General features: G+C 41.5%; 1 protein-coding gene across 1 annotated transcript in view; it reads left to right on the forward strand.

Annotated features, from left to right (window-relative positions):
* SPTLC3 (serine palmitoyltransferase long chain base subunit 3) overlaps positions 1-19,174 on the forward strand; it is a 183,206-nt gene that overhangs the window by 87,204 nt on the left and 76,828 nt on the right. The window contains exon 3 of the mRNA XM_009906893.2: positions 159-325. Coding sequence (XP_009905195.1) covers positions 209-325 — 117 coding nt within the window. The 5' untranslated portion in view covers positions 159-208. The remainder of the gene's footprint in view (positions 1-158; positions 326-19,174) is intronic.

Genomic DNA, 19,174 nt, shown 5'->3' on the forward strand with positions numbered 1-19,174 from the left:
CTGGGGCTGAAGGTGTATGAAAGAAAGAGTTTAAAGTTTCCAAGATATTGCAAAAGATATTTCCTCCTCTCATCCTGGAAAATCCTGAAGGACCAGTTGGATACCTTTTAGGCCTTAACCAAGAACTTTATCTGCTCATCCCACTGTCTTTTTTACAGTAGAAAGACCTGAGACACCTTTAAGAACTGAGAATCTGACTAATAAACAGATGGCTAATCCTAGTGCTGTCTGCAATGGACATCTACATCATCATCATCATCAGAAACAGAATAACCTCTTAAAAAGTGGAATCTATAAGAAAAATGGGATTGCTAAAGGAATGAAGGTAAGGTTTCATTGTTTACCTTAATTGTCTCAATACTGGAAACAAATAGATAATTGCAACATTACTTATTAAGCTAGTTTCATGGTGGTCTTGGTCTCTATTGAATGAGTTCTATGGATTAGGCTTGTGTGTTAAGTTTTATAATCCTGGGAATTCAAGCTGCATTTTTTTCTATCATCCTAAACTGCAGTAAGAGTTCTGAGTCGTGCAATAAACTGTTGGGCCCATGGACTAACTAGCTTGTAGTCCACAGTAAACACAACAAACACATGCACGCTGAAATGTAGTAGTTTCCTTCTAAAGCTTAACCAATAGTTGAGTTGACTTTGCAACGTATTAACCACTAGGGGAAAGCTGGTGGAGTGGTTTTTGAAGTATGATTTACTGCTGTACAAGTAAACCCCCAAAAAATGTAGGCAGGGGAAGCTGTCTTTTCTCAGTGTTACCAAAAGGTTGGTTTTAATGATGTCTGCACTTTATTGATGCCTGCTCTCTAGCCTTATAATGCTTAAAATGCAATTCAGTTTACTTACTGTTTTCTCAGTCTGCTTTTTTTGAAGCCTGTGCTTCTCTTCTATTGTAGACATTTTGTAGAGCAGTTGGTATGAAGCATGCCATGTATGCCAAAGGTATGGCCTTACCGAAAAAGCCTAAATCTTAAAGGTTGCCTGTCTGCAATATATGTCTCTGGCTGTCTTGAATCTTGGTGTGATCATTAGTAGAAACTCTTGTATTGATGAGAAAGAGTCTGGCTTTACAGTGTAGTGTGATGGTAAAAGGAGGATGGAGAGATTGCAGCTGGAGCACTCACCTTCCCATTCCTGTTGAAAGCTTTACACAAGGACCGTGGCAAGGGCTCCGCTGTTTTACAAATAAACTGCTATCTTGTATCTTTCTCTAAATAAGGCTCTCACACACCTAGAACTCTAATGAAGGCACACCCAGTGTCATGCTTGATGATTGTCTGGCTTTAGGTGTATCTCTTGGTATGGGTGTTTCCCAGTCGTGGGTTTGTGTAGGATGAGGAAAGCAAAAATGCTTGTGCAATGACTGAAAAGGTCTTCCTTGGGATTTGCTTCCAGAAAGTTAATCTAGTAGTCTTTCACATACCATGTATATCTCATCATCATTTTATATGTTAGCTATTTGCCACAATGATGTCTGAAATTTTTGCTGTCAGTTTGAGTATCAAATTTCAAGAACTAAGCCTTGCCATTTGTTTATTGTCAACCTGCTGCAAATGCAGAGTTTTGAAAGCAGTAGACCTGCAGGAAGGGATTAGTTAGGATTTTCTCCTTAACAGGAAAGACATAGCTAGAGAAGTAGAATATTATTGAAGGGTGAACCTAAAGAAGCAAAGCTTGGCCCAAAAGGGGTGGCAAAGAAATAAAGGAAATTGTTGTAAATGTACCTGCTAGATGAGTGAAATCTTACAAGCAACATGTGGATTGATGAGAAGGAGCTTTACCCTTCTCATGTGACATGTGAAGGAAGTACTGAACTATGGGCAAATTCCCTCCATAGCTGAGGAAGTGACGATGAAGGAAAGCCTTAGAAAGTTCAGGAGGATTAGTTCAAAGGCAGATTTGGTAAATCCAGGCATAGCACTGTGTTCTGAATTACATACCATTTTCTCTGTCTTCCTGCTTCTAACATGGAATTGGGAAAGTAGGAAACAAGAGTCTTGTGTGAACCAGGAATCTCATTCCCTGTAGGAATCTCCCCATTCCTGTCTGGTCTGTTTCCCCGCCCCAGGTGCCTCACCCTGTTCAGTACTTATGCTTTATCCTATTTTACAGGAACAGATACTGTTCCTTCCTACCTGATCTGTTTACACGGCTTTCTCTTGTAGGTGTGCAATTTTACACAGTCTTCCTGGGTCTTTCTTTTTGCAACACCTCACTGAGGTGTGCTTCCACCTCACATAAGAGGGGAAATACAGTGTTACGATATTCAGGGGATGCGAGGGATGATGCTGGTTCTAGCTCTTGAGACTTGTAGCAGCGCTGAAACACTTGGGGTTAGTTAGAGCTGTGTTACTTTGCAAGGAGACGGGGAGGGAGACTTGTTCTGGTTTGAGGCGACTGGTGGTGTAGAGATTGCAGTGAAGGCATGGCACAGCAAAGGCTTCTAGGCCAGGAATGTGTAGCAATAGTTGCACACAAGTGACTGACTGGAACATCAGGCTTTGCAGAAATCAGCTCCATAAACCATAGGTCATAAAAACACAGAAAGCACTGGCTTCAGGAAAGTCGTGATTTGGAAACACTGCTTTTGAAAATACTCATACAGGATCAATGTGTTTTGCATCTTAATGATGTAAGAATGTTGTGTGTGTCTATGTGTGCGTGGCAGAAATAGAGAAACAATTCTGATAGAGCAAAACCCCCAGGCTTCCAAAGAAAGGATTTTGTTTAATGGGTTGGGAAGGCAATTAGGGATGATCAAATGTGAGGGAGTAGGGAGGCTGTCTTTGCTTCTAGCAACCTGTGGTGTACCAAGGACAGGAGAGGAAGTAGCTGAGCAACGAAGAAGCAGTGAGAGATCCTGCCAGAAGAGAAGCTGTTGCTATTGGGGGGGGGAAATATGGCACTTTGGTGGGTCTGCTTGTTTGAATATCTTCTGTGATTAAGTCAGATTCACTCAGTGCTAACTGATAGCAGGGACTCCCGTGCAGTAATGGACACCAGGCATAACCACATTCCCACAACCATACTGTACCCTTGCATTCATTGGAAGCTGGGCCACAGTAAGACCTAAGCTTTGAGAACTGGGTTGTGGGCTATGTATTCCACATCATTAGTGCTTATAACACAGATAAATGCTTTGTGTTCTTCCAGAACCTGCAGCCTAGACTTGCCTACACCCAAAGCACAACTCAATATCTAAGCTATCTACCTATATATCTGTAGTAGTTAGGAAATGGCATTTCCCTGACAATGGTAATTTTCTGTTATATTGCTGTTGACTCGGTGTCAGTTGTAGGAGACAGTGGAAACATTTCCTTTTTTTCCTACAGTACACACACACAAATTTTATTGCTTTAATAGAACATTCCCTTGGATGCCTCCAAGACAGTATAAAGCTATTTGCAGATTCATTCTTTTTTGTTCTGCACTGAGAATGGCAGTAGCTTGGAAGAAACTTGCAGTGAACAAGACTACAGCATTTTCTGAGATTTCAGGATCCTGCCTGAAAGCAACAAAGAGCCTGGGATGAGATCAAACCTCATAATGTTATCCCCACTTCTTTGTCAGCCAAAAAATGTGATAGCCTTGAGCATTTGGGGGCTCTAAAATTCAGAAGTTTATTATATTTTCCATCTGTCCTGTGACATCTGGACCTTCTCCTAGCTGTTCTACATCATTATTGATTCAGTAATCCAGTAATGAGTCTCAGTCCTTTCCATGCTTTTGGCCCCCTGCTTTTCTTCACCTTTCTCCACTACAATGCTACTCCTCAAGGAAGATTTAAAAGAAAACATTGATTGTTTAAAAAGAGAGTCAGGAAAATAATAATAATCCATGCAACTTGTCTCCTAGGAATAATTTTCTTGTATGTTGCAAATGCCCCATGACATTCCTTTGTGCTTTCATATATGCAGACAATACTTACCTCATATGCTTTTGAGTAGTTCATGTAACAAGGGCATTTTGGAGACAAACTTAGTATAAATTTTACTGAGTCTTGCAGGGGGGGGAGGAGAAGGGAAGCTAATTCCCACAATTAGTCATGTGATAAAGCTTATTAACAAGGGAACAGAAAGGAGTGGAGTGTTAAGGCTGATCAGACTACAGCCTTTTCAAATGTTTTCAGCTTTGGCTGTGCAACTATAATGATCTACAAACAGAATATTAGTGGGTTTTTTTTCTCAAATGTCTTAATTTTTTTATGTTGGTTTTGGGTAAAAGAAAACTGAAAAGGAACTTAATGGTCCAGCCCCACATGCAGCACCTAAACCTTCTGGACCTGTTCCATTGTGCATGTCTTAATGGAGTGCAGTGACAACAGGAAGATACTGAGAACTGGTTTCCAGTCAGAGTTCTCTATCCATTCCTTCTACACACATGACCTCTTCATCCTCAGTTCCTGCCTTTTCTTCTCCTTGGTTTCAAGCCCCAGAAATGTGTTGCTTTGCACCAGCACTCTCGACTACTAATCACAGGGCTCAGATCCACACCCTTGTTTCTGTCATCTACCCTGCTATGTGATGAGCTCAATGCTTTGGAAGCAGGAAATGTTGAAGACATCTTTTTGCAACCTAAGATCTGTCCAATGTGTTGGCACATGTAACATAATCACTCGTGTAGCAATTCTTTAAGTGTGTTGCTTGAGATTTTACATGCAAGGCTAGAGATTTTTCACATAGCACAAGAAGTAAGTCTCCAGTAGGACTGGAGTCACTACCTCATAATCATCTGGAAATCTGTACATTCAGGTAATTAATTTTTTTAAGTTTAAGCCCTGACAAAAGTAGTACATGATGATTTGATTTGAAAAGATGTCAAGTCTTTAAGGACAACATCCTCTTAGCACAAAACCAGCTCATCCTTGTACTCATGAAAACAAGTGAATAGTATCAGGGAAACTGGCTCAGCTGACCAGATAACCTGTGATTGGGCGCCAGTGCAATAAAAGCAGTATACAAGAGGCAGAAGCAGGACTGGGATACAAAAGAGGAACTTTGAAACATTGCAGGGACATGTAAGGATGGTCAAAATTTATAAGGGATATCATAGAAGGAAGGAGTGCTTCTACTGCTATATTAGTAACAAATGAATTAACATGAAAAATAGGACCCATTTCTAAATTCAGTGGGTGACTTAGTAACTGTGGGTGCAGGCAATGCTGAGGTGCTCCATGCTTGCTTTGCCTCAGATTTCACCAACAAATTCTTCCAAGCCTCTGTATCATCAAACTACCAGCAGTGGAAGCTTGAGTCATGGGTCTCTTGAGAAATCTCAAGCCAAACAAGTGCATAAGACCAAAAGGGAAGCATCCAAGCGTGCTAGCTGGTGTCATAATGCTGTCATACACTACAATCTTTGAAAGGTCATGGATATCAAGGGAGATCCATGATAAAGACAAATGTTCCATCTGTCTTCAAAAGTTAGATCATTTCTAGCAAAGACCATTTCTGGGAGGATGTGGCAACATGAGCATTGATGTACCAAAGATAAATGATGCCTGACTGTCTTCTGTGATGAAGTGTCTAGATCTGTGAATGGAAACTGATGGATGTCGTCTGTCTCGACATTAGCAATCCCATCCTCAGGTGCTACTTGGGACATTACGGTCTCAATGGGTAGACTGCTATATGGGTTAATAACTGGCTGGATCATTTGGCTTAGAGAGGGTAGTGGTTAATGGTTCATACTTTGCCTGGAGGCTGGAATGGTTTCATATATATGGGGGGAGGGGGAGAATAAAATCAAGATGCAGATAACACTGGGACATCTTACTCTGGAGTCTCCATGATGGAGGCTTTCAAGATCCAGCTGTGCAAAATCCCGAAGACCCTGCTAGGAATTTGATGTTGACCTGTCTTTGAACACAAGGATGAACCAGAGACCAGCTGAAGGACCATCCAGTCTGAGTCTGTGACACTGTAGTGTGAGGAGATAGCATTTCTTTGGTGACAATCAGCTACAGTGATCTAAAGGTGGACAGAATTGAACAAGAACCCCGATGGGGCTTCTGTAAGTAGTTACCTGGTAAGCAGCTTATTCTTGCTCCATAGAGATCATTAGTGAATAAAAAAAAAGTGTCAAGTGGCTTGTCCCATTGCTTGTCTACTTATGTCCCTTCAGCATGAGAACTTTGCAGTCTGTAAGTGGCAATCTGGCTTTTAGAAATAATACAATAGGAATAAGCATTTTTCTACCTGCTGTGTCAGCAAGGACCATAGCTGGCTGGGTTCCATGGCAGCAGCAAGTTCATCAATATATGGGCAGAATGATAAGACAATAGCTATTTAGGGACCATTTGGATCTCTGTGTGAGCCAGCACATGCAGGACACAGGAGCAACCACAAAACCATGGATGAAATGCAAAGAATCAATTTATTTTTCAGTATTCAGTGTCACTAAGGTTGGAAGAGACCTCAAAGATCATCGAATCCAACCTGTCACCACAGACCACTACTGCCCACTGCAGGCTTGAACTCACAACCTTCCCATTAAGGGTCTTATGTGCTACCAACTGGAGGATCCCCAAAGCAGCACCAGAGCAGAAGCATGCTCACAGGGACACAGGCATCACAGAGCTCAGTCCATGCTGGAGCATGTTTGAACCTGATGTTATCACCTATATTTCAGGGATTCATGCAGGCATAGTTTACCTCTGCACAGGGCAGAAATCTGAAGCATGTTCTACAGGGTGGCTCCAAGACCATCCCAGACTTATCAAAAGGTACATGTTCTACCTATCCAACGCACAAGGCTAAACAACAGGTAGCATGGTGTATGTGTTTTTCTACACCTCAGCTGCAGGTCTTCTGAATGTGTTCATAATCCTTGCTAATCTTCCGTTATTTTCCCACCTTCTACCCCCTTGCTCAAGGGACCACTTCCACTGAAGCTGGCAAAGATGGAGGTGGCCATTTGGACTTGAGGGATGTTGGGTAGGGTACTTTGCACATAAAGAACAGATATAGAAAAATAAATAAATCAGGTGTTCCACTCATCTTGTCAGGGAATTAAATCACTCAGGCAGCCAGGCATCACCAGTAGACTGTTTTGTTTGATACATTAAGTCCTAGAGATATCAAATGTCACCCTCAATGCTGCCTGATTCATCAATTATGTTGAAGCAACATATGCCTTCAGAATTGGAGTAGTGTTTAAGGCGTCAAAGAAGGAGATAGTCCACTGCCAATCAATATTGTAATGTTCTTTGGCATTCAGCCATTTGTTGTAGTGTGATGTTTTTACACCCAAACGTTCAGATAGCTATCTCTCTCTTAAAGGCATAGCCTAAACTGTCACACCGTTCTCTGCTCAGCACAAATAACAATGAGGAACGTTAATATCAAAAGCACTTAGCACACCATAATTCTGTAGTACAGCTACTGGAGCTAGAACACCAATGAAACACATTGTCAAAAAGATGTGTAGCTGCTAATTCTCAATAAAAAATACAGAAGAGTTAGCAAGTATTTACATGGTGATCTTGCCGAAACATATCCAAAGAACATTTCTTGTAGTACAAGACTACAAAGCACAATAAGACAACCTGTGATAAGAGAGGAAAACAGGAGTGTCACCTCCTAGCAATACATAAGCTGATGCTCCAGCTCCTTCAGCTAGTGTCACCCCAGGTTTGATGAACTGATGTAGGCTGCCAATCCAGCTTAAAGAGTTGTTTCTTTCAATCAAGCCGTTAGCTCTATTATTATAGGCAACATGGAATATTCAATCTATCCCTAGTCCTGGACATTATATCCAATAAAATGTATTCCTTGGTCACTTTGTATTTGGTGAGGACTATATTGATGAATGGATTGTTCTAATGCTGTAATTGTTATGTTGATTAGCCTGTTAAGTGAGTTTAGCAAAACCCAGTCCTGACACTGCATCCACAGCATTGAACAGATATTGCCATGCCCTTGCCAGGTAAGCAACCTGCTAGCCATTCAGGCTCCACTGACCCCATTTTATCTTTCATTCTTGCTTATGAAACGCTCTTATGTGTAGTTGTGTACAAAAAGTACAAATACTTTATAACTACTTTATAAATATAATGGCTATTGAAAAGAAAGCATTAGCCCTCCATTTTTTCTAGAAGAATAACCATGTCTGGCATGAATCAGATCTCTATAACCTTCAGAAATTGTCCAAGTTCTGCCTGGTCTCCAAACAGGGCAAAGAGGATTATTAAAACCAGTTACAGTTTCCTTAACAATTCCCACTTGTTGAAGTGCCTCAACAGTTTGAGCAATTTTCTCCTTCCTCCCAAGAGTATGATACTGTTTTACAGTTACCACTCTGGCAGGCACAGGCAGCACAACAGGATCCTACTTCAGAAATCCGTGCAAGACATCTAATAGCATGTCCTGCTTGTCAAGTGCTGAGCCAGAAGTGACCCTTTAAATTTTTATCTGTTTGTCCTGCCTGCTAGCATATCAACACCCAAGATATATTCTTTAACTGTGGCAATTAACACTGTGGATGTTAAATGGAATGACATTTCCTATTGTTAAAGTAACCTTCGCTTGGAGGGCAGGGGTCAAATTTCCCCCCAGTCCACAGATCTGTGATGTGGTTTCTTTATTATTATTACTGTGTAATACAGTAACCTCAGCTCCAGTATCTGCCAGAGCTAACACATAAAGCATCCCCCCAGACCACCACTTTATGGTTAAAGAAACCTAGGAACATCTGTCTTCTCCACAGTAAAAGGAGGAGGCACTAATTGCCACAGTGGTGGCAAGTCTGGGGACCTGTTAAAGCTTCATTTGTGCTGCTTTGGTATTTGCCAGGAGGTGCCTTGCTTTGGGGTGGAGGATGGGCAGGGAGTTGGTGGTGGAGCAGGGGGTGGCTGGCTTTTTTTGCATGGGTGCTAACTTTTGCCATCGGTGAAATATTTCTGATGTTGCCATCCAATTTGTTTCTGATTGTGGGACACCAGCTTGTGAAAGATCATTCCATATTTGTTTCTTCATCACCATGACATAACTCCTTTCAGTTTTGCCAGCTTTCCTTTATTCACCACCTACACAGATAGACCGAAATTATAGACCAAATTTCCCTTACAGTATTTGCTAGGGCACCTACATTACCTGTAGCATTCGTGACTGCTGGTGTGATCAAGGATTTTAGTGAGGCTGAGGCTCCTATCAAAAGCTGTATTTTAACATCTCTCACTACTGCTACCCTGTCCAGATTGAATCCAGTAATCAGGTATTGCTGTTATCAGAATGTTCCCAAGCACAGCAGAGGAAGATCATGAGCAGCACAGCAAGCAGCCACTAACAACCATTAGACACAAGTAAGCCCCATTGCAAACACAGAAGCCAGGTGATGGGCAACTTAACAGCAATGACAACTATACATTGAATCTAGCACATTCCAATCACCTTGGTTGTTATCTTGAACTCTTAATGCCCCAGACTGGGAACCAAAAGGACTGTCACAGTTTGACCCCAAATAGTAACCATCACCACACAGTCACTTGCTCACTTCCCACCTCCTCTCCCCACTCCCCCACCCCCCCCAGTTTATTGGCAATGCACGCTAGCAACCCCTCTACAGTATCTTGCAGCTCTGCAAGAGCTGGCACTGCTCTGCTTGAGTAGTAATTACTTCTTGTGCAATTGCCTTTGCATCTCATCAAGTCCCACCTTCCTTTTTCAGTTCTCCTGAACCTGTTGTTTTCACTGTGCTGTGATCTTTCCCAGAGCAGGGCAGGCCTCTCAAGCCTGTTCAATAGGGTGTCTCTGTCACAGAACTATGGTATCAAAACACAGAAGTTCTACTTGGCCAACACAGACTGATAAACAGCAATTAGCATGATACATGTGTTTTTTCTACACCTCAGCTGCAGTTCACCTTGGCACATACGTAATCCTCCTTGCCAATCTGCCATTATTTTTCCCATAGTCGCTATAAAACCCGACTTTTCACCAGAATAATGGTTACTAGATAACAACAAAAATCCCTTGATTTATTATACAGAGGTCTGTTTTTCCTGCCAACATATGTATGAGCTTTCTCTTGGATTATTGTTTCATTTCTTTTTGAAGAAAATTAACTTTTGTTATGGCTAAGGCTGTGGCATTAACCAGCAAAACAGGAAATTAAATTTCACTGCAATGACCAGTGGTTCAGCCAGAGAATTCCTGCCATTCCTGGCAGCTAATTTTTCCACAGAAAATGCTTTTAGAAATCCACCAAACCAGAAGTTTTGTAAGACTATTGTCTGGGAGAGTTGTCATTGCGGGATAAATGTTGAAGCAAAAAGAAAAATACCATTTAAGGAGAGAAGCAGGCAGCAGGAAGCAGCAGTATTGTGTGCCAGAATGAAGAAAAGCTGCAACATTTTCCACTTTATGATATATTAGGTCAGCCCTATCACTAGAACATACAGCAAGACATGTTTAGTATAAAACTGCAAAGTGGAGAGCTGAATTTCCAGGGCAGATGCCATCTGTGTGCACCCATTTTTTCAGCACAAAGAAAATTTTACTTGTCCTGGCCAGGTGACTTTCTCCCACATGACGTATTTTACATTTCTGGGAGAACATTCAGTGTGGATGTAAAAAAGCCTTGTCTGTTCTCATCATCTCAGTGGGTTTGGAAATAGCTCCGCTGTGTTCTTTCCTTCATTCACTTCACCAAGCACAGGCTTTGGCATGTGCTTTGTCATTTCCCTCTCTTCCAAAAATTCTGGTTTCCCCTCTCAGCCTACCAAGAAGTGGAAAAACGAATATGGAAAGGCAAACTTGTGGTGAGGAGCTGAGACTTGTAGCCATCTCTACTGACATTCTGCTGCACTCTGCTTCCTCCAGGAACTTCCATGTGAGTTTCTGCTTCCCTGTTACTGCTGCTGAGTCACATGGTCTGAGGAGCTGCTATATATCCCTCTTTGTGACTCATATATAGATGAGACTTCAACCTGACTAGTTTTCTGACTCTCACAAAGCAGTCAGCCTAAATATGAAATCACAGTGGCTGTTTTGTACCTCTTGAGCTTCTTGGGGCTGTTCCGCAAGAGTTTCTCAGTTTTGTGTTTTTCTTCTGAAAGGAACATTTCTCCCTCTGTGGTTCCCATGTTGCATCTCCTGCAGGTAATGATAGCTGCTATCAGGTGATTGTTGTGAGGATGATCTGAAAAAATCATGTGAGCCAATGCTTGCAGAAGGCAGGCCACAGATGTTTCACACAGTCCTAGCAGATATGCCAGTGAAGAGTGATTTAGACAGAAACCCTCGAGGCCAAGGAATATAACTTGAGGAATAAATGTGAGACCATCAATACTTGTCACATTGTACCTTCCTGTCAGCTCTTCCCTAAAAGAATCACAGTCTCATGATCCAATCAAATAAATCTCCTACTTGGACCACCTGCTGATCAGCCTTGAAATTTCAGGTGCTGCCCAGATACCAGCAACAGTCAATGAAACAATTCAAAGCAAGCAAGCTTTTGTTGAAGGCATTTGAAAAATACATATGCATATGTATTCCCAGCTTTTTAAGATCATACTCATGTAAGTTCATGAGCCTGAGCTCCTGAACTTCCAGCAATCTCTTGACATGAGGCATGCTCAAAGAGAACATTTTATTTTGTCTTTGGCACAAAAATAGGTTGTCTGCATTTCTTTTGATGTTGTCTCTTCTATATAAGGCATTTGTTTCCTATGCTGTACTCTTCTCACATCGTTGTTATATAAACAACATTTTTAGTTTGCATATGTGGGTGGTAATGTTGCTTGGGAGGTTCTAACAGGTACCAGGGTGTGTTAATCCTGAAAGGGGAAATCTTCTTGAGCTTTTGTTGTTTTGTTTTGATCACAAAGGAAACAAACCCTGTTCAATCTGTTTTGATGCAAGCTACACTCTTTCCCTCTCTTCTAATCCCAGTCATCCTTCACCTATGGCCCATCATCCTTAATTTCTTCACTCACTTTAGATTGTAAGAGAGGCAATAATGAGGTTTTTATGAGCCTTTAAGTATTGGATTGGTGCATCTGTAGGTGAATATATACAGGGTGTTGCAGAGGTGGGGGATTTTTTGGGGGGGTTGGGGGGGTGTATGTCCAGGTTAAGAAATACAGAATTACTTAATAGAATAATCTAAGAATCCCTCAGGGGTGAAACTTGTCTATTAGTAATCTGGGATTTCCAGTACCTTTTCTAACAGTGTCTCCTCAACTCAGGGCCATTGTTTCCAAAATCTAATTCTTTCCCATAAGTAAGCAGGAACAAGTATAGATCCCAAAACAAATACAAGTATTTCCCTAAATCTACACCTTTTAAAAGAAAGAGTTAATATTTTTGGGTTTCATTCTGTGACAAGTATGTTGTTGATACATGCAAAGTTTAATTGCTTGTTCTTAAAAGCTATGTGATTTCAAGGGATAGGATGCTTCCTGGTTTTGTAATGTTTTATCAATGGAACTGGCTATTGATGTGCAGGAATGTGAATTGTTGGCTATGCCATGTGCACTAGTAAGGCGTGGCAAAATGATTGTGACTAAGTTAGTGTCCTGAGACAGGACATGTGCTTTGGAAACTGAGGAGCAGCTTTAATAAAATTCGGTTTCACCTTGGCTTAAATATTTTGTCCCAGGAAAGGTTTAATTTGTTGAGTTAATTGCCCTCCTCATATGTCTTGCACACCAGTGAAAGCTAAAGAAATAAAATTCTGCACAAGCTGACTGTCTTTAACCAGCAAGACAGAATCAAGAGGGGCTGCTAGGAGGCAGTTCTTTTTTGTCTGTCATAAGGATGGAGAACTGAGCAGGCTGGCCCAATACCCCTGGCCCTTGTGCATTAGTGCTCAGTGCACAAGCCCAGTAGAGGATTTCTTGTTATAGCTGCAGTTTTCAGCATGGACTAATGTCTACAAGACCTTACCATCCCTCTCCATGTACAGTTAATTCTCAAGCACACAGGTTCACCTGTCTAATTCCAGCAAGATTTTCTCTGCACTTTAGTAGTGTCTTGACTCTTCCTAAATTTCTGCTGTGACAAGAGAAATCTCCTGTCTTTATTGTCTCACTATATAAAGGAAGTCATGTCTTCATCTCCTTGGTAAAGAAGTCACTGTGGATTTTGCATTAGAGATCCATCTCTGGAGGTTGCTCAAGAGTGAACGTTGTCCGACTCTCTGCTGATAATAAACAAGACTGTGTTACCAAGCATGGGGCACTGTCCAAAAATGGAGTTCTGTCAGCTTCCATTTCACTCTCCAACCAAAGGTGTCAATTAATTGATGCTTTTGAAAATGTTGGCATCAACTTCTTTATTCTTTCAGCACAGCATAATTAAATCAAGTGAATCAGACAGTAGAAACCAGCTTTACCCATCAATAGGTGGAAAAGAAGGGAGCTCATTCTGCCCCTGTACACTGCACTGGTTAGGCCACACCTCGAGTCCTGTGTCCAGTTCTGGGCCCCTCAGTTTAGGAAGGAGGTTGACTTGCTGGAACGAGTCCAGAGAAGAGCAACAAAGTTGGTGAGGGGTTTGGAACACAAGCCCTATGAGGAGAGGCTGAGGGAGCTGGGGTTGCTTAGCCTGGAGAAGAGGAGACTCAGGGGTGACCTTATTACTCTCTACAACTACCTGAAGGGAGGTTGTAGACAGACGGATGTTGGTCTCTTCTCCCAGGCGGCCAGTACCAGAACAAGAGGACACAGTCTCAGGCTGCGCCAGGGGAGGTTCAGGCTAGATGTTAGGAAAAAGTTCTATACAGAGAGAGTGATTGCCCATTGGAATGGGCTGCCTGGGGAGGTGGTGGAGTCGCCATCATTGGAGGTTTTCAGGAGAAGACTTGATGGGGTACTTGGTGCCGTGGGTTAGATGTTTGGGTGGTGTTGGATTGGTTGATGGGTTGGACGCGATGATCTTGAAGGTCTCTTCCAACCTGGTTTATTCTATGTATTCTAATATTTTAAAATTTGCAGAGATAATTTACTATCAGTAGCTTTTTCTATCAGTGATTCAGTACAAGTGGAGACCCATTGAAAATTCATCTCTTGTGAGCTGAGAATTACATTGGTTTATGGAAGTGAAGTGTGGTTTTATTTTAATTTGTCAATATTATTAAGACCATCATTCTTTCTGTTTTGTTAAGTACCTGATGAGAAACAGAGTGTTGTAACCCAGTGATTTTCTTATAAAGATGGTAACATTTACAGGAAACAATTTCATTCAATTGCAATTTATGCACATTCTTAAAGCATCAGGTTTGCTTATTTTTATTCCCCGCTAAACAATTTATAGGTGTCAAAAATGTATGTGCCTGGGGAAAGGGAGCGTTGTATAAAGAGAGGGGAAAACCCACCTACATAGCTTGTTCTTTCAGCATGGTAGCATTATACAATCTCATTTGGTTTTGTCCTCCTTCCCTATAGAAACAAGACTTAGTGATGCTGTCTGTCAGCTCCTTAACTTGTGCGCTAGTGAGCTGTTTTCAAATCAGATTTTACAAAGACGCATCGTGTGCTTTTTCCTTAAAGTAATCAACTGGCCACAGGAGAAAGGCCCTGCACATTCTGTGTTGAAAGAGAAGCTGCAGTGTGAACTCATTCCACCAGTACCCTATAGAATTTACAGCAGACAGGAACTTTGGTTTACAACCCACGTAGGTTTTTGTCAGTGTGTTGCTTTATTTGACAATAAAGGCAGTCCACATGAGACACATGTGGAAACCCTGAATTTATTATTCCCAGAGTTCACAGTGCTCCTCTTAGTTCTGCTCTAACTCATTTCTTGAATGGTGCTTATCATATCTTTGTATTTCTCTGGAATTCATTGAGTCTGTAAACTTTCTGAGATAAAGATTTTACTTTCTGTCCTCTTGTAAAATATTTGGTACACACAGGAGCAGTATCTATTAAGTGTACCTTCATTCATATGGATTTTCCTCAAAGCCTTCCCACTTTTTCAAATACCAGTGATTTGTTAGTAATATCATGTGAATAAGATGACCTATTTCCTGTTCTAGTTACTGCTAATAAGGCAGGATAGAAAAGTCTATCTTTGGTCTCATTTTGCATGGGACATTTCTCCTCTGTCTACAGATGAAACCTGAGTCCATGTTAAGCGTTATTATTTTGCAGTAACTCACTTCTAATTCACTCATATATCAGTTCTTCATCTTTAGAGACTAGTCCATCTGGCTGGTGCTCACTCATTTCACAAAGTCTGCATGATTTTGGTTCACCTCCTGTTGGTAAGTATCTTACCTACTAAGCGACAGCATTCTAGCAGGAGCTGTATTTTGGGACATCAGCATAGTGACAGAAATAGAACAGGTGCAAACCTCTCCCTGTGTGACAGGTAGTTTCTGCAAGATTTGGCTGAAAGTTGATGATCTGGCAACTCAGAGAGCTTTGGCTTCTTCTTGCTTGAGAATATTTTGGGTACTTTTCCCATTACTTTAAGTGTTTTACTGGGCCAGCTAATCCATATACCTCCACACACTTGTCAGTAAGTAACCATCATGATTGACTGACTAATTTGTTTGCACACTTCACTATTTGATGCTTATTCCTAGCTTCCTTTTTTCTAGCCCTGCACATCTTTCTGGATTGTGGCTAGCATTTCATGGCTGCATTTAGTCATTCTTGCACAGTGTGTTGCATTCTTGGCTGTGCTACGTGCCCACTTAGCAGAGCAGCCAAAAAAATCAGCCATTTCCACAGGGCTCACACAGTGTTTGCAATACAATATATCAGCAGAAGTAAGAGAGATGGTCATTGACCATGTGTAGCAAATCCTACTTGCCAACTATATCTTCTTGGAATAGGAAATGGTGTTAACTCCCAGATAATAAAGACAATCCTTTAAACTCCTAATACAGGCAGATGAACCACAGTTACTTTCTGTGTTACTGGACAAAGAACATTTTTCTGAACTTGAAACAACTGCTAGAGTCTCATTTCTTTATTAGCCTCATTTAGCTATGGTTTAAGACAAGCAGACACACATCTGTGTGTTATCTCTTCAGACTTTCTGGCAGATCATCCCCCCAAAAAATGAGCAGGACTTTGTGATTTTTGGAGGTTTTTTCAGCTCATATTGTCCAATGCACAAGATTTAGCAAAGCTCATAAACAGCATTGTTTTAACAACTGAGTAGGTAAGAACAGTGCCAGAACTTGAAAACATTGTCTTTTGAAAAACACGATTGGAGGGAGGTGAAATCAGAACTATGCAGATATATGTAGAAGGGAAAGATGTCCCTGAATCTGCCAGAAAGAGGTCTTTATGTATGGATACTGGGCCCTTTTGGAATAAGAAAATTAATTATTGAGCTGCATAGTATTTCATTTATCTGATACTGGTTAGTTTCATGTATTCAGATTACTCCTCAGCTAGATACAAAGCCATGCACGTCATAAGCCAAGTAGGTTGCAATTATAAACAGTTTGGTTTGGGTCCCACTTTCACATCTGTTATGAGCAAAGCACAATTTGTGAATCACATATCTGCCTGGCACAATTCCTCATTTTTGAAGTGGCAGTATCAGGGGCAAGGAATCACAGTTGGACATTTGTAATTCCTTCTCACTTTCAAGTCAAGGTCTGTAAAATCTCTATTAGTCAAGGGACGGGACAAAGAGCTGTCTCACAAGTGACAGTTGTCCAGTCAGGGTGGAAGTGGGGGTGTGAGATAAAGCAGTGGTTGAACTGGTAAGTCTGGCTTGCTTGGTTGTCCCGAGGAGCAAGCAGTGCTCAGCAGTGTGGTGGTGCTCAGGTGGAGTGAGGAGGAGCTGCCCGGGTGGAGTGAGGTGGAGCTGCCCGAGGAAGCAAAATGCACTGTGAGAACTAGGTCAGGGGAGTGCCGAGCTCCTTATGGGTGCTGACATAGCCAGAGGCTAGAGAGAGAAAACCAAGAGGAGGTGAAAGGTGGATGGGTTGAGTCTGTGGCAGGTGATCTCAGCCAGGATGAAGGCAGGAACTGAGGGGAAGGAATAGTGCAAGGAGGGAAAGATGTAGACCTATAAGAAGCTGCAATCTCTTAAGGAAGGGAGTTGATTCTTTTTTCCCTTACCTTTTTTTGTAGATAGCAAAGCAAGAGAACTTGCAGGCAGATAGCTACAGAAACACGAGCTATTTCACAGCTAGCATGTGTACTGACTAGCACATAGTACTCTGAAACTAAATGTTTTGATGCTGACTGAGTGTTTAGTTAAAGGCAGCAGTGCTTGCTGGGGCTGCTACTGCCAGTTTTACTGTTACCCATTAGGAGAATTCTAGTAGAACCTTTTTTGTAAATGTTTGCAACACTCTTGTTCTGTTCATCTGGGCTAGAAACAGTGCTTTTATCCATTTTGTCATGTATTCTTCAAGAATATATTTAAATTTTGTAATTTTCTTTCCAAATCCAAAACCAGGATGTAATATTTCTACAGAAATGTCATCTCCTCTGTGTTATGTCCTTGAAGACACCTGAAGCAGATTTGAGGTCTGAGGGACTGAGATGGATCTTAGGAAATGAGAATAGAACTGCAGGTTTTGGTATATGAATGCAAGTCTTCCACGTTTTTCTGCTGAGGTTTGCAGCACAGGAAAAAAATTATAACATTCACTACAGACAGCTGTGCCTTGCAAACTAAGTCAAAAAATTTTAATAGCTCCCACTGAAAATAAAAAGCTTTCAAAATTCTGTGGTCTATGATCCTTTCTCCTGGCAGCAGAGGAATGCCTGTGTCAAATATTCTTGGCAGGAATTCACTCCCCTAGAGGTTATGTTCTGTTTTAATGTGAGTAATCTATGTGGTTCGATACACCTGAGTGAGGGTACTTTGAAGATATGATGTTCCATCCCCATCAAAACAGTACTGATAATCCAAACCTTAAGCACCATTGTATTTTTTATTTTCTATACCTTCCTGTATATCTTCACTTACCACTGCGCTGTCTGACAGTTGCTTTTTCAGTTTTCTAGGTACAGTGTAGGACCCAGTCTTACTACTTGGCTGCCCTCAAGGAGTTTTAGGATACAGTGGATAGGTCTATCCAAGCCTACCTTTTTGGACAATATGTTTATGGTAGAATTCCAGTTTGTATACTCTTCAATTGTTGAGGGCTTTTTCTTTCCAAAAAACACTTCTAATCTTTTTTGTTCATTGAGAACATTATTATGGAGGATACTGGTTTTTACACCCATGCTTTGGCTTATAGTGATTCTGTGAGAATGAGGCAGTGATGTATTTGGTAAGACAAGCTTTCAAGTAAATTACCTGACCACCAAATTCATATCCTAGGGTATCTGACATGAAGAGGTATAATCTCTCTGCATGCTTTTCCTTTGACTCTTCTGATATGAGCACAACTCTTTGTTGGTATCTTTCAAGGTCCCTCAAGGAAGTCAATGCCTTTCACTCTACATTTCTGTGTCATTCCCACACAGCAGCTCCAATAGCTATACTGAGCACTTCACTTACTCTGAACTGCCTTAACCCCTCTTTCAGACAAATGGAGAAAACTCTCATTTATTTCTCTTTATAGTTAGACCTCATAGTACACTTCAGGAATCAGAGTCTAAAAGTGGATAGGGAGATATGAACCGCCATCTCTTTCTGTCTGGATGTAGACAAGACTCAAGCCAGGCCACCGCTCTGAGCTGAGTTTGATTTCAGAGCCACTGCTTCTTACAGAAGGAAAGTGCTGCCAAGGTATCCTGCTGTTATAAAATTCAGCATGAGGAAGCTGCTGGCAATGATGCCAACTCCTGTGGAAGCTGTGAGCCAGGAGCCCCTGCATGTCACTGGGAAAAGGCCTTGCCTTCAGGCATTGCAGAAATCACCTGCCACATGGACTGACTTAGTGCAAAGTAAGGAGTGTAACTTGGCAGTGGAGAGCATTACGTGTGATCTCCTGCCAGCCCTGAGTGGGAACACTGCTGGTTAAAGCATTAGGTCCTTCCATAATTCATCCAATTATTTAATCCAAGATGATTACATAGTTTAGCCTTTGCATCTGACAGTTTAGGTTTTCTCAAAGCAAGATTCATTGGTTTTAGCAGTTTCTCTAGGGCCTTGTGCTGGTGCCCAGCACTGCATTTCCTGAGTACTGATTTGTGCTTTCTTTGGAGCTCACAGTGCCTTAGCTGTATTCCCCTGCTGATAGACCCTGGATTCCACTCTCCTTTTGGGCAGCTCTACCGGAGTGTTCTTCCAAG

The sequence above is a fragment of the Dryobates pubescens genome, chromosome 3, assembly GCF_014839835.1.
Source record: "Dryobates pubescens isolate bDryPub1 chromosome 3, bDryPub1.pri, whole genome shotgun sequence".
Lineage (NCBI taxonomy): Eukaryota > Metazoa > Chordata > Aves > Piciformes > Picidae > Dryobates > Dryobates pubescens.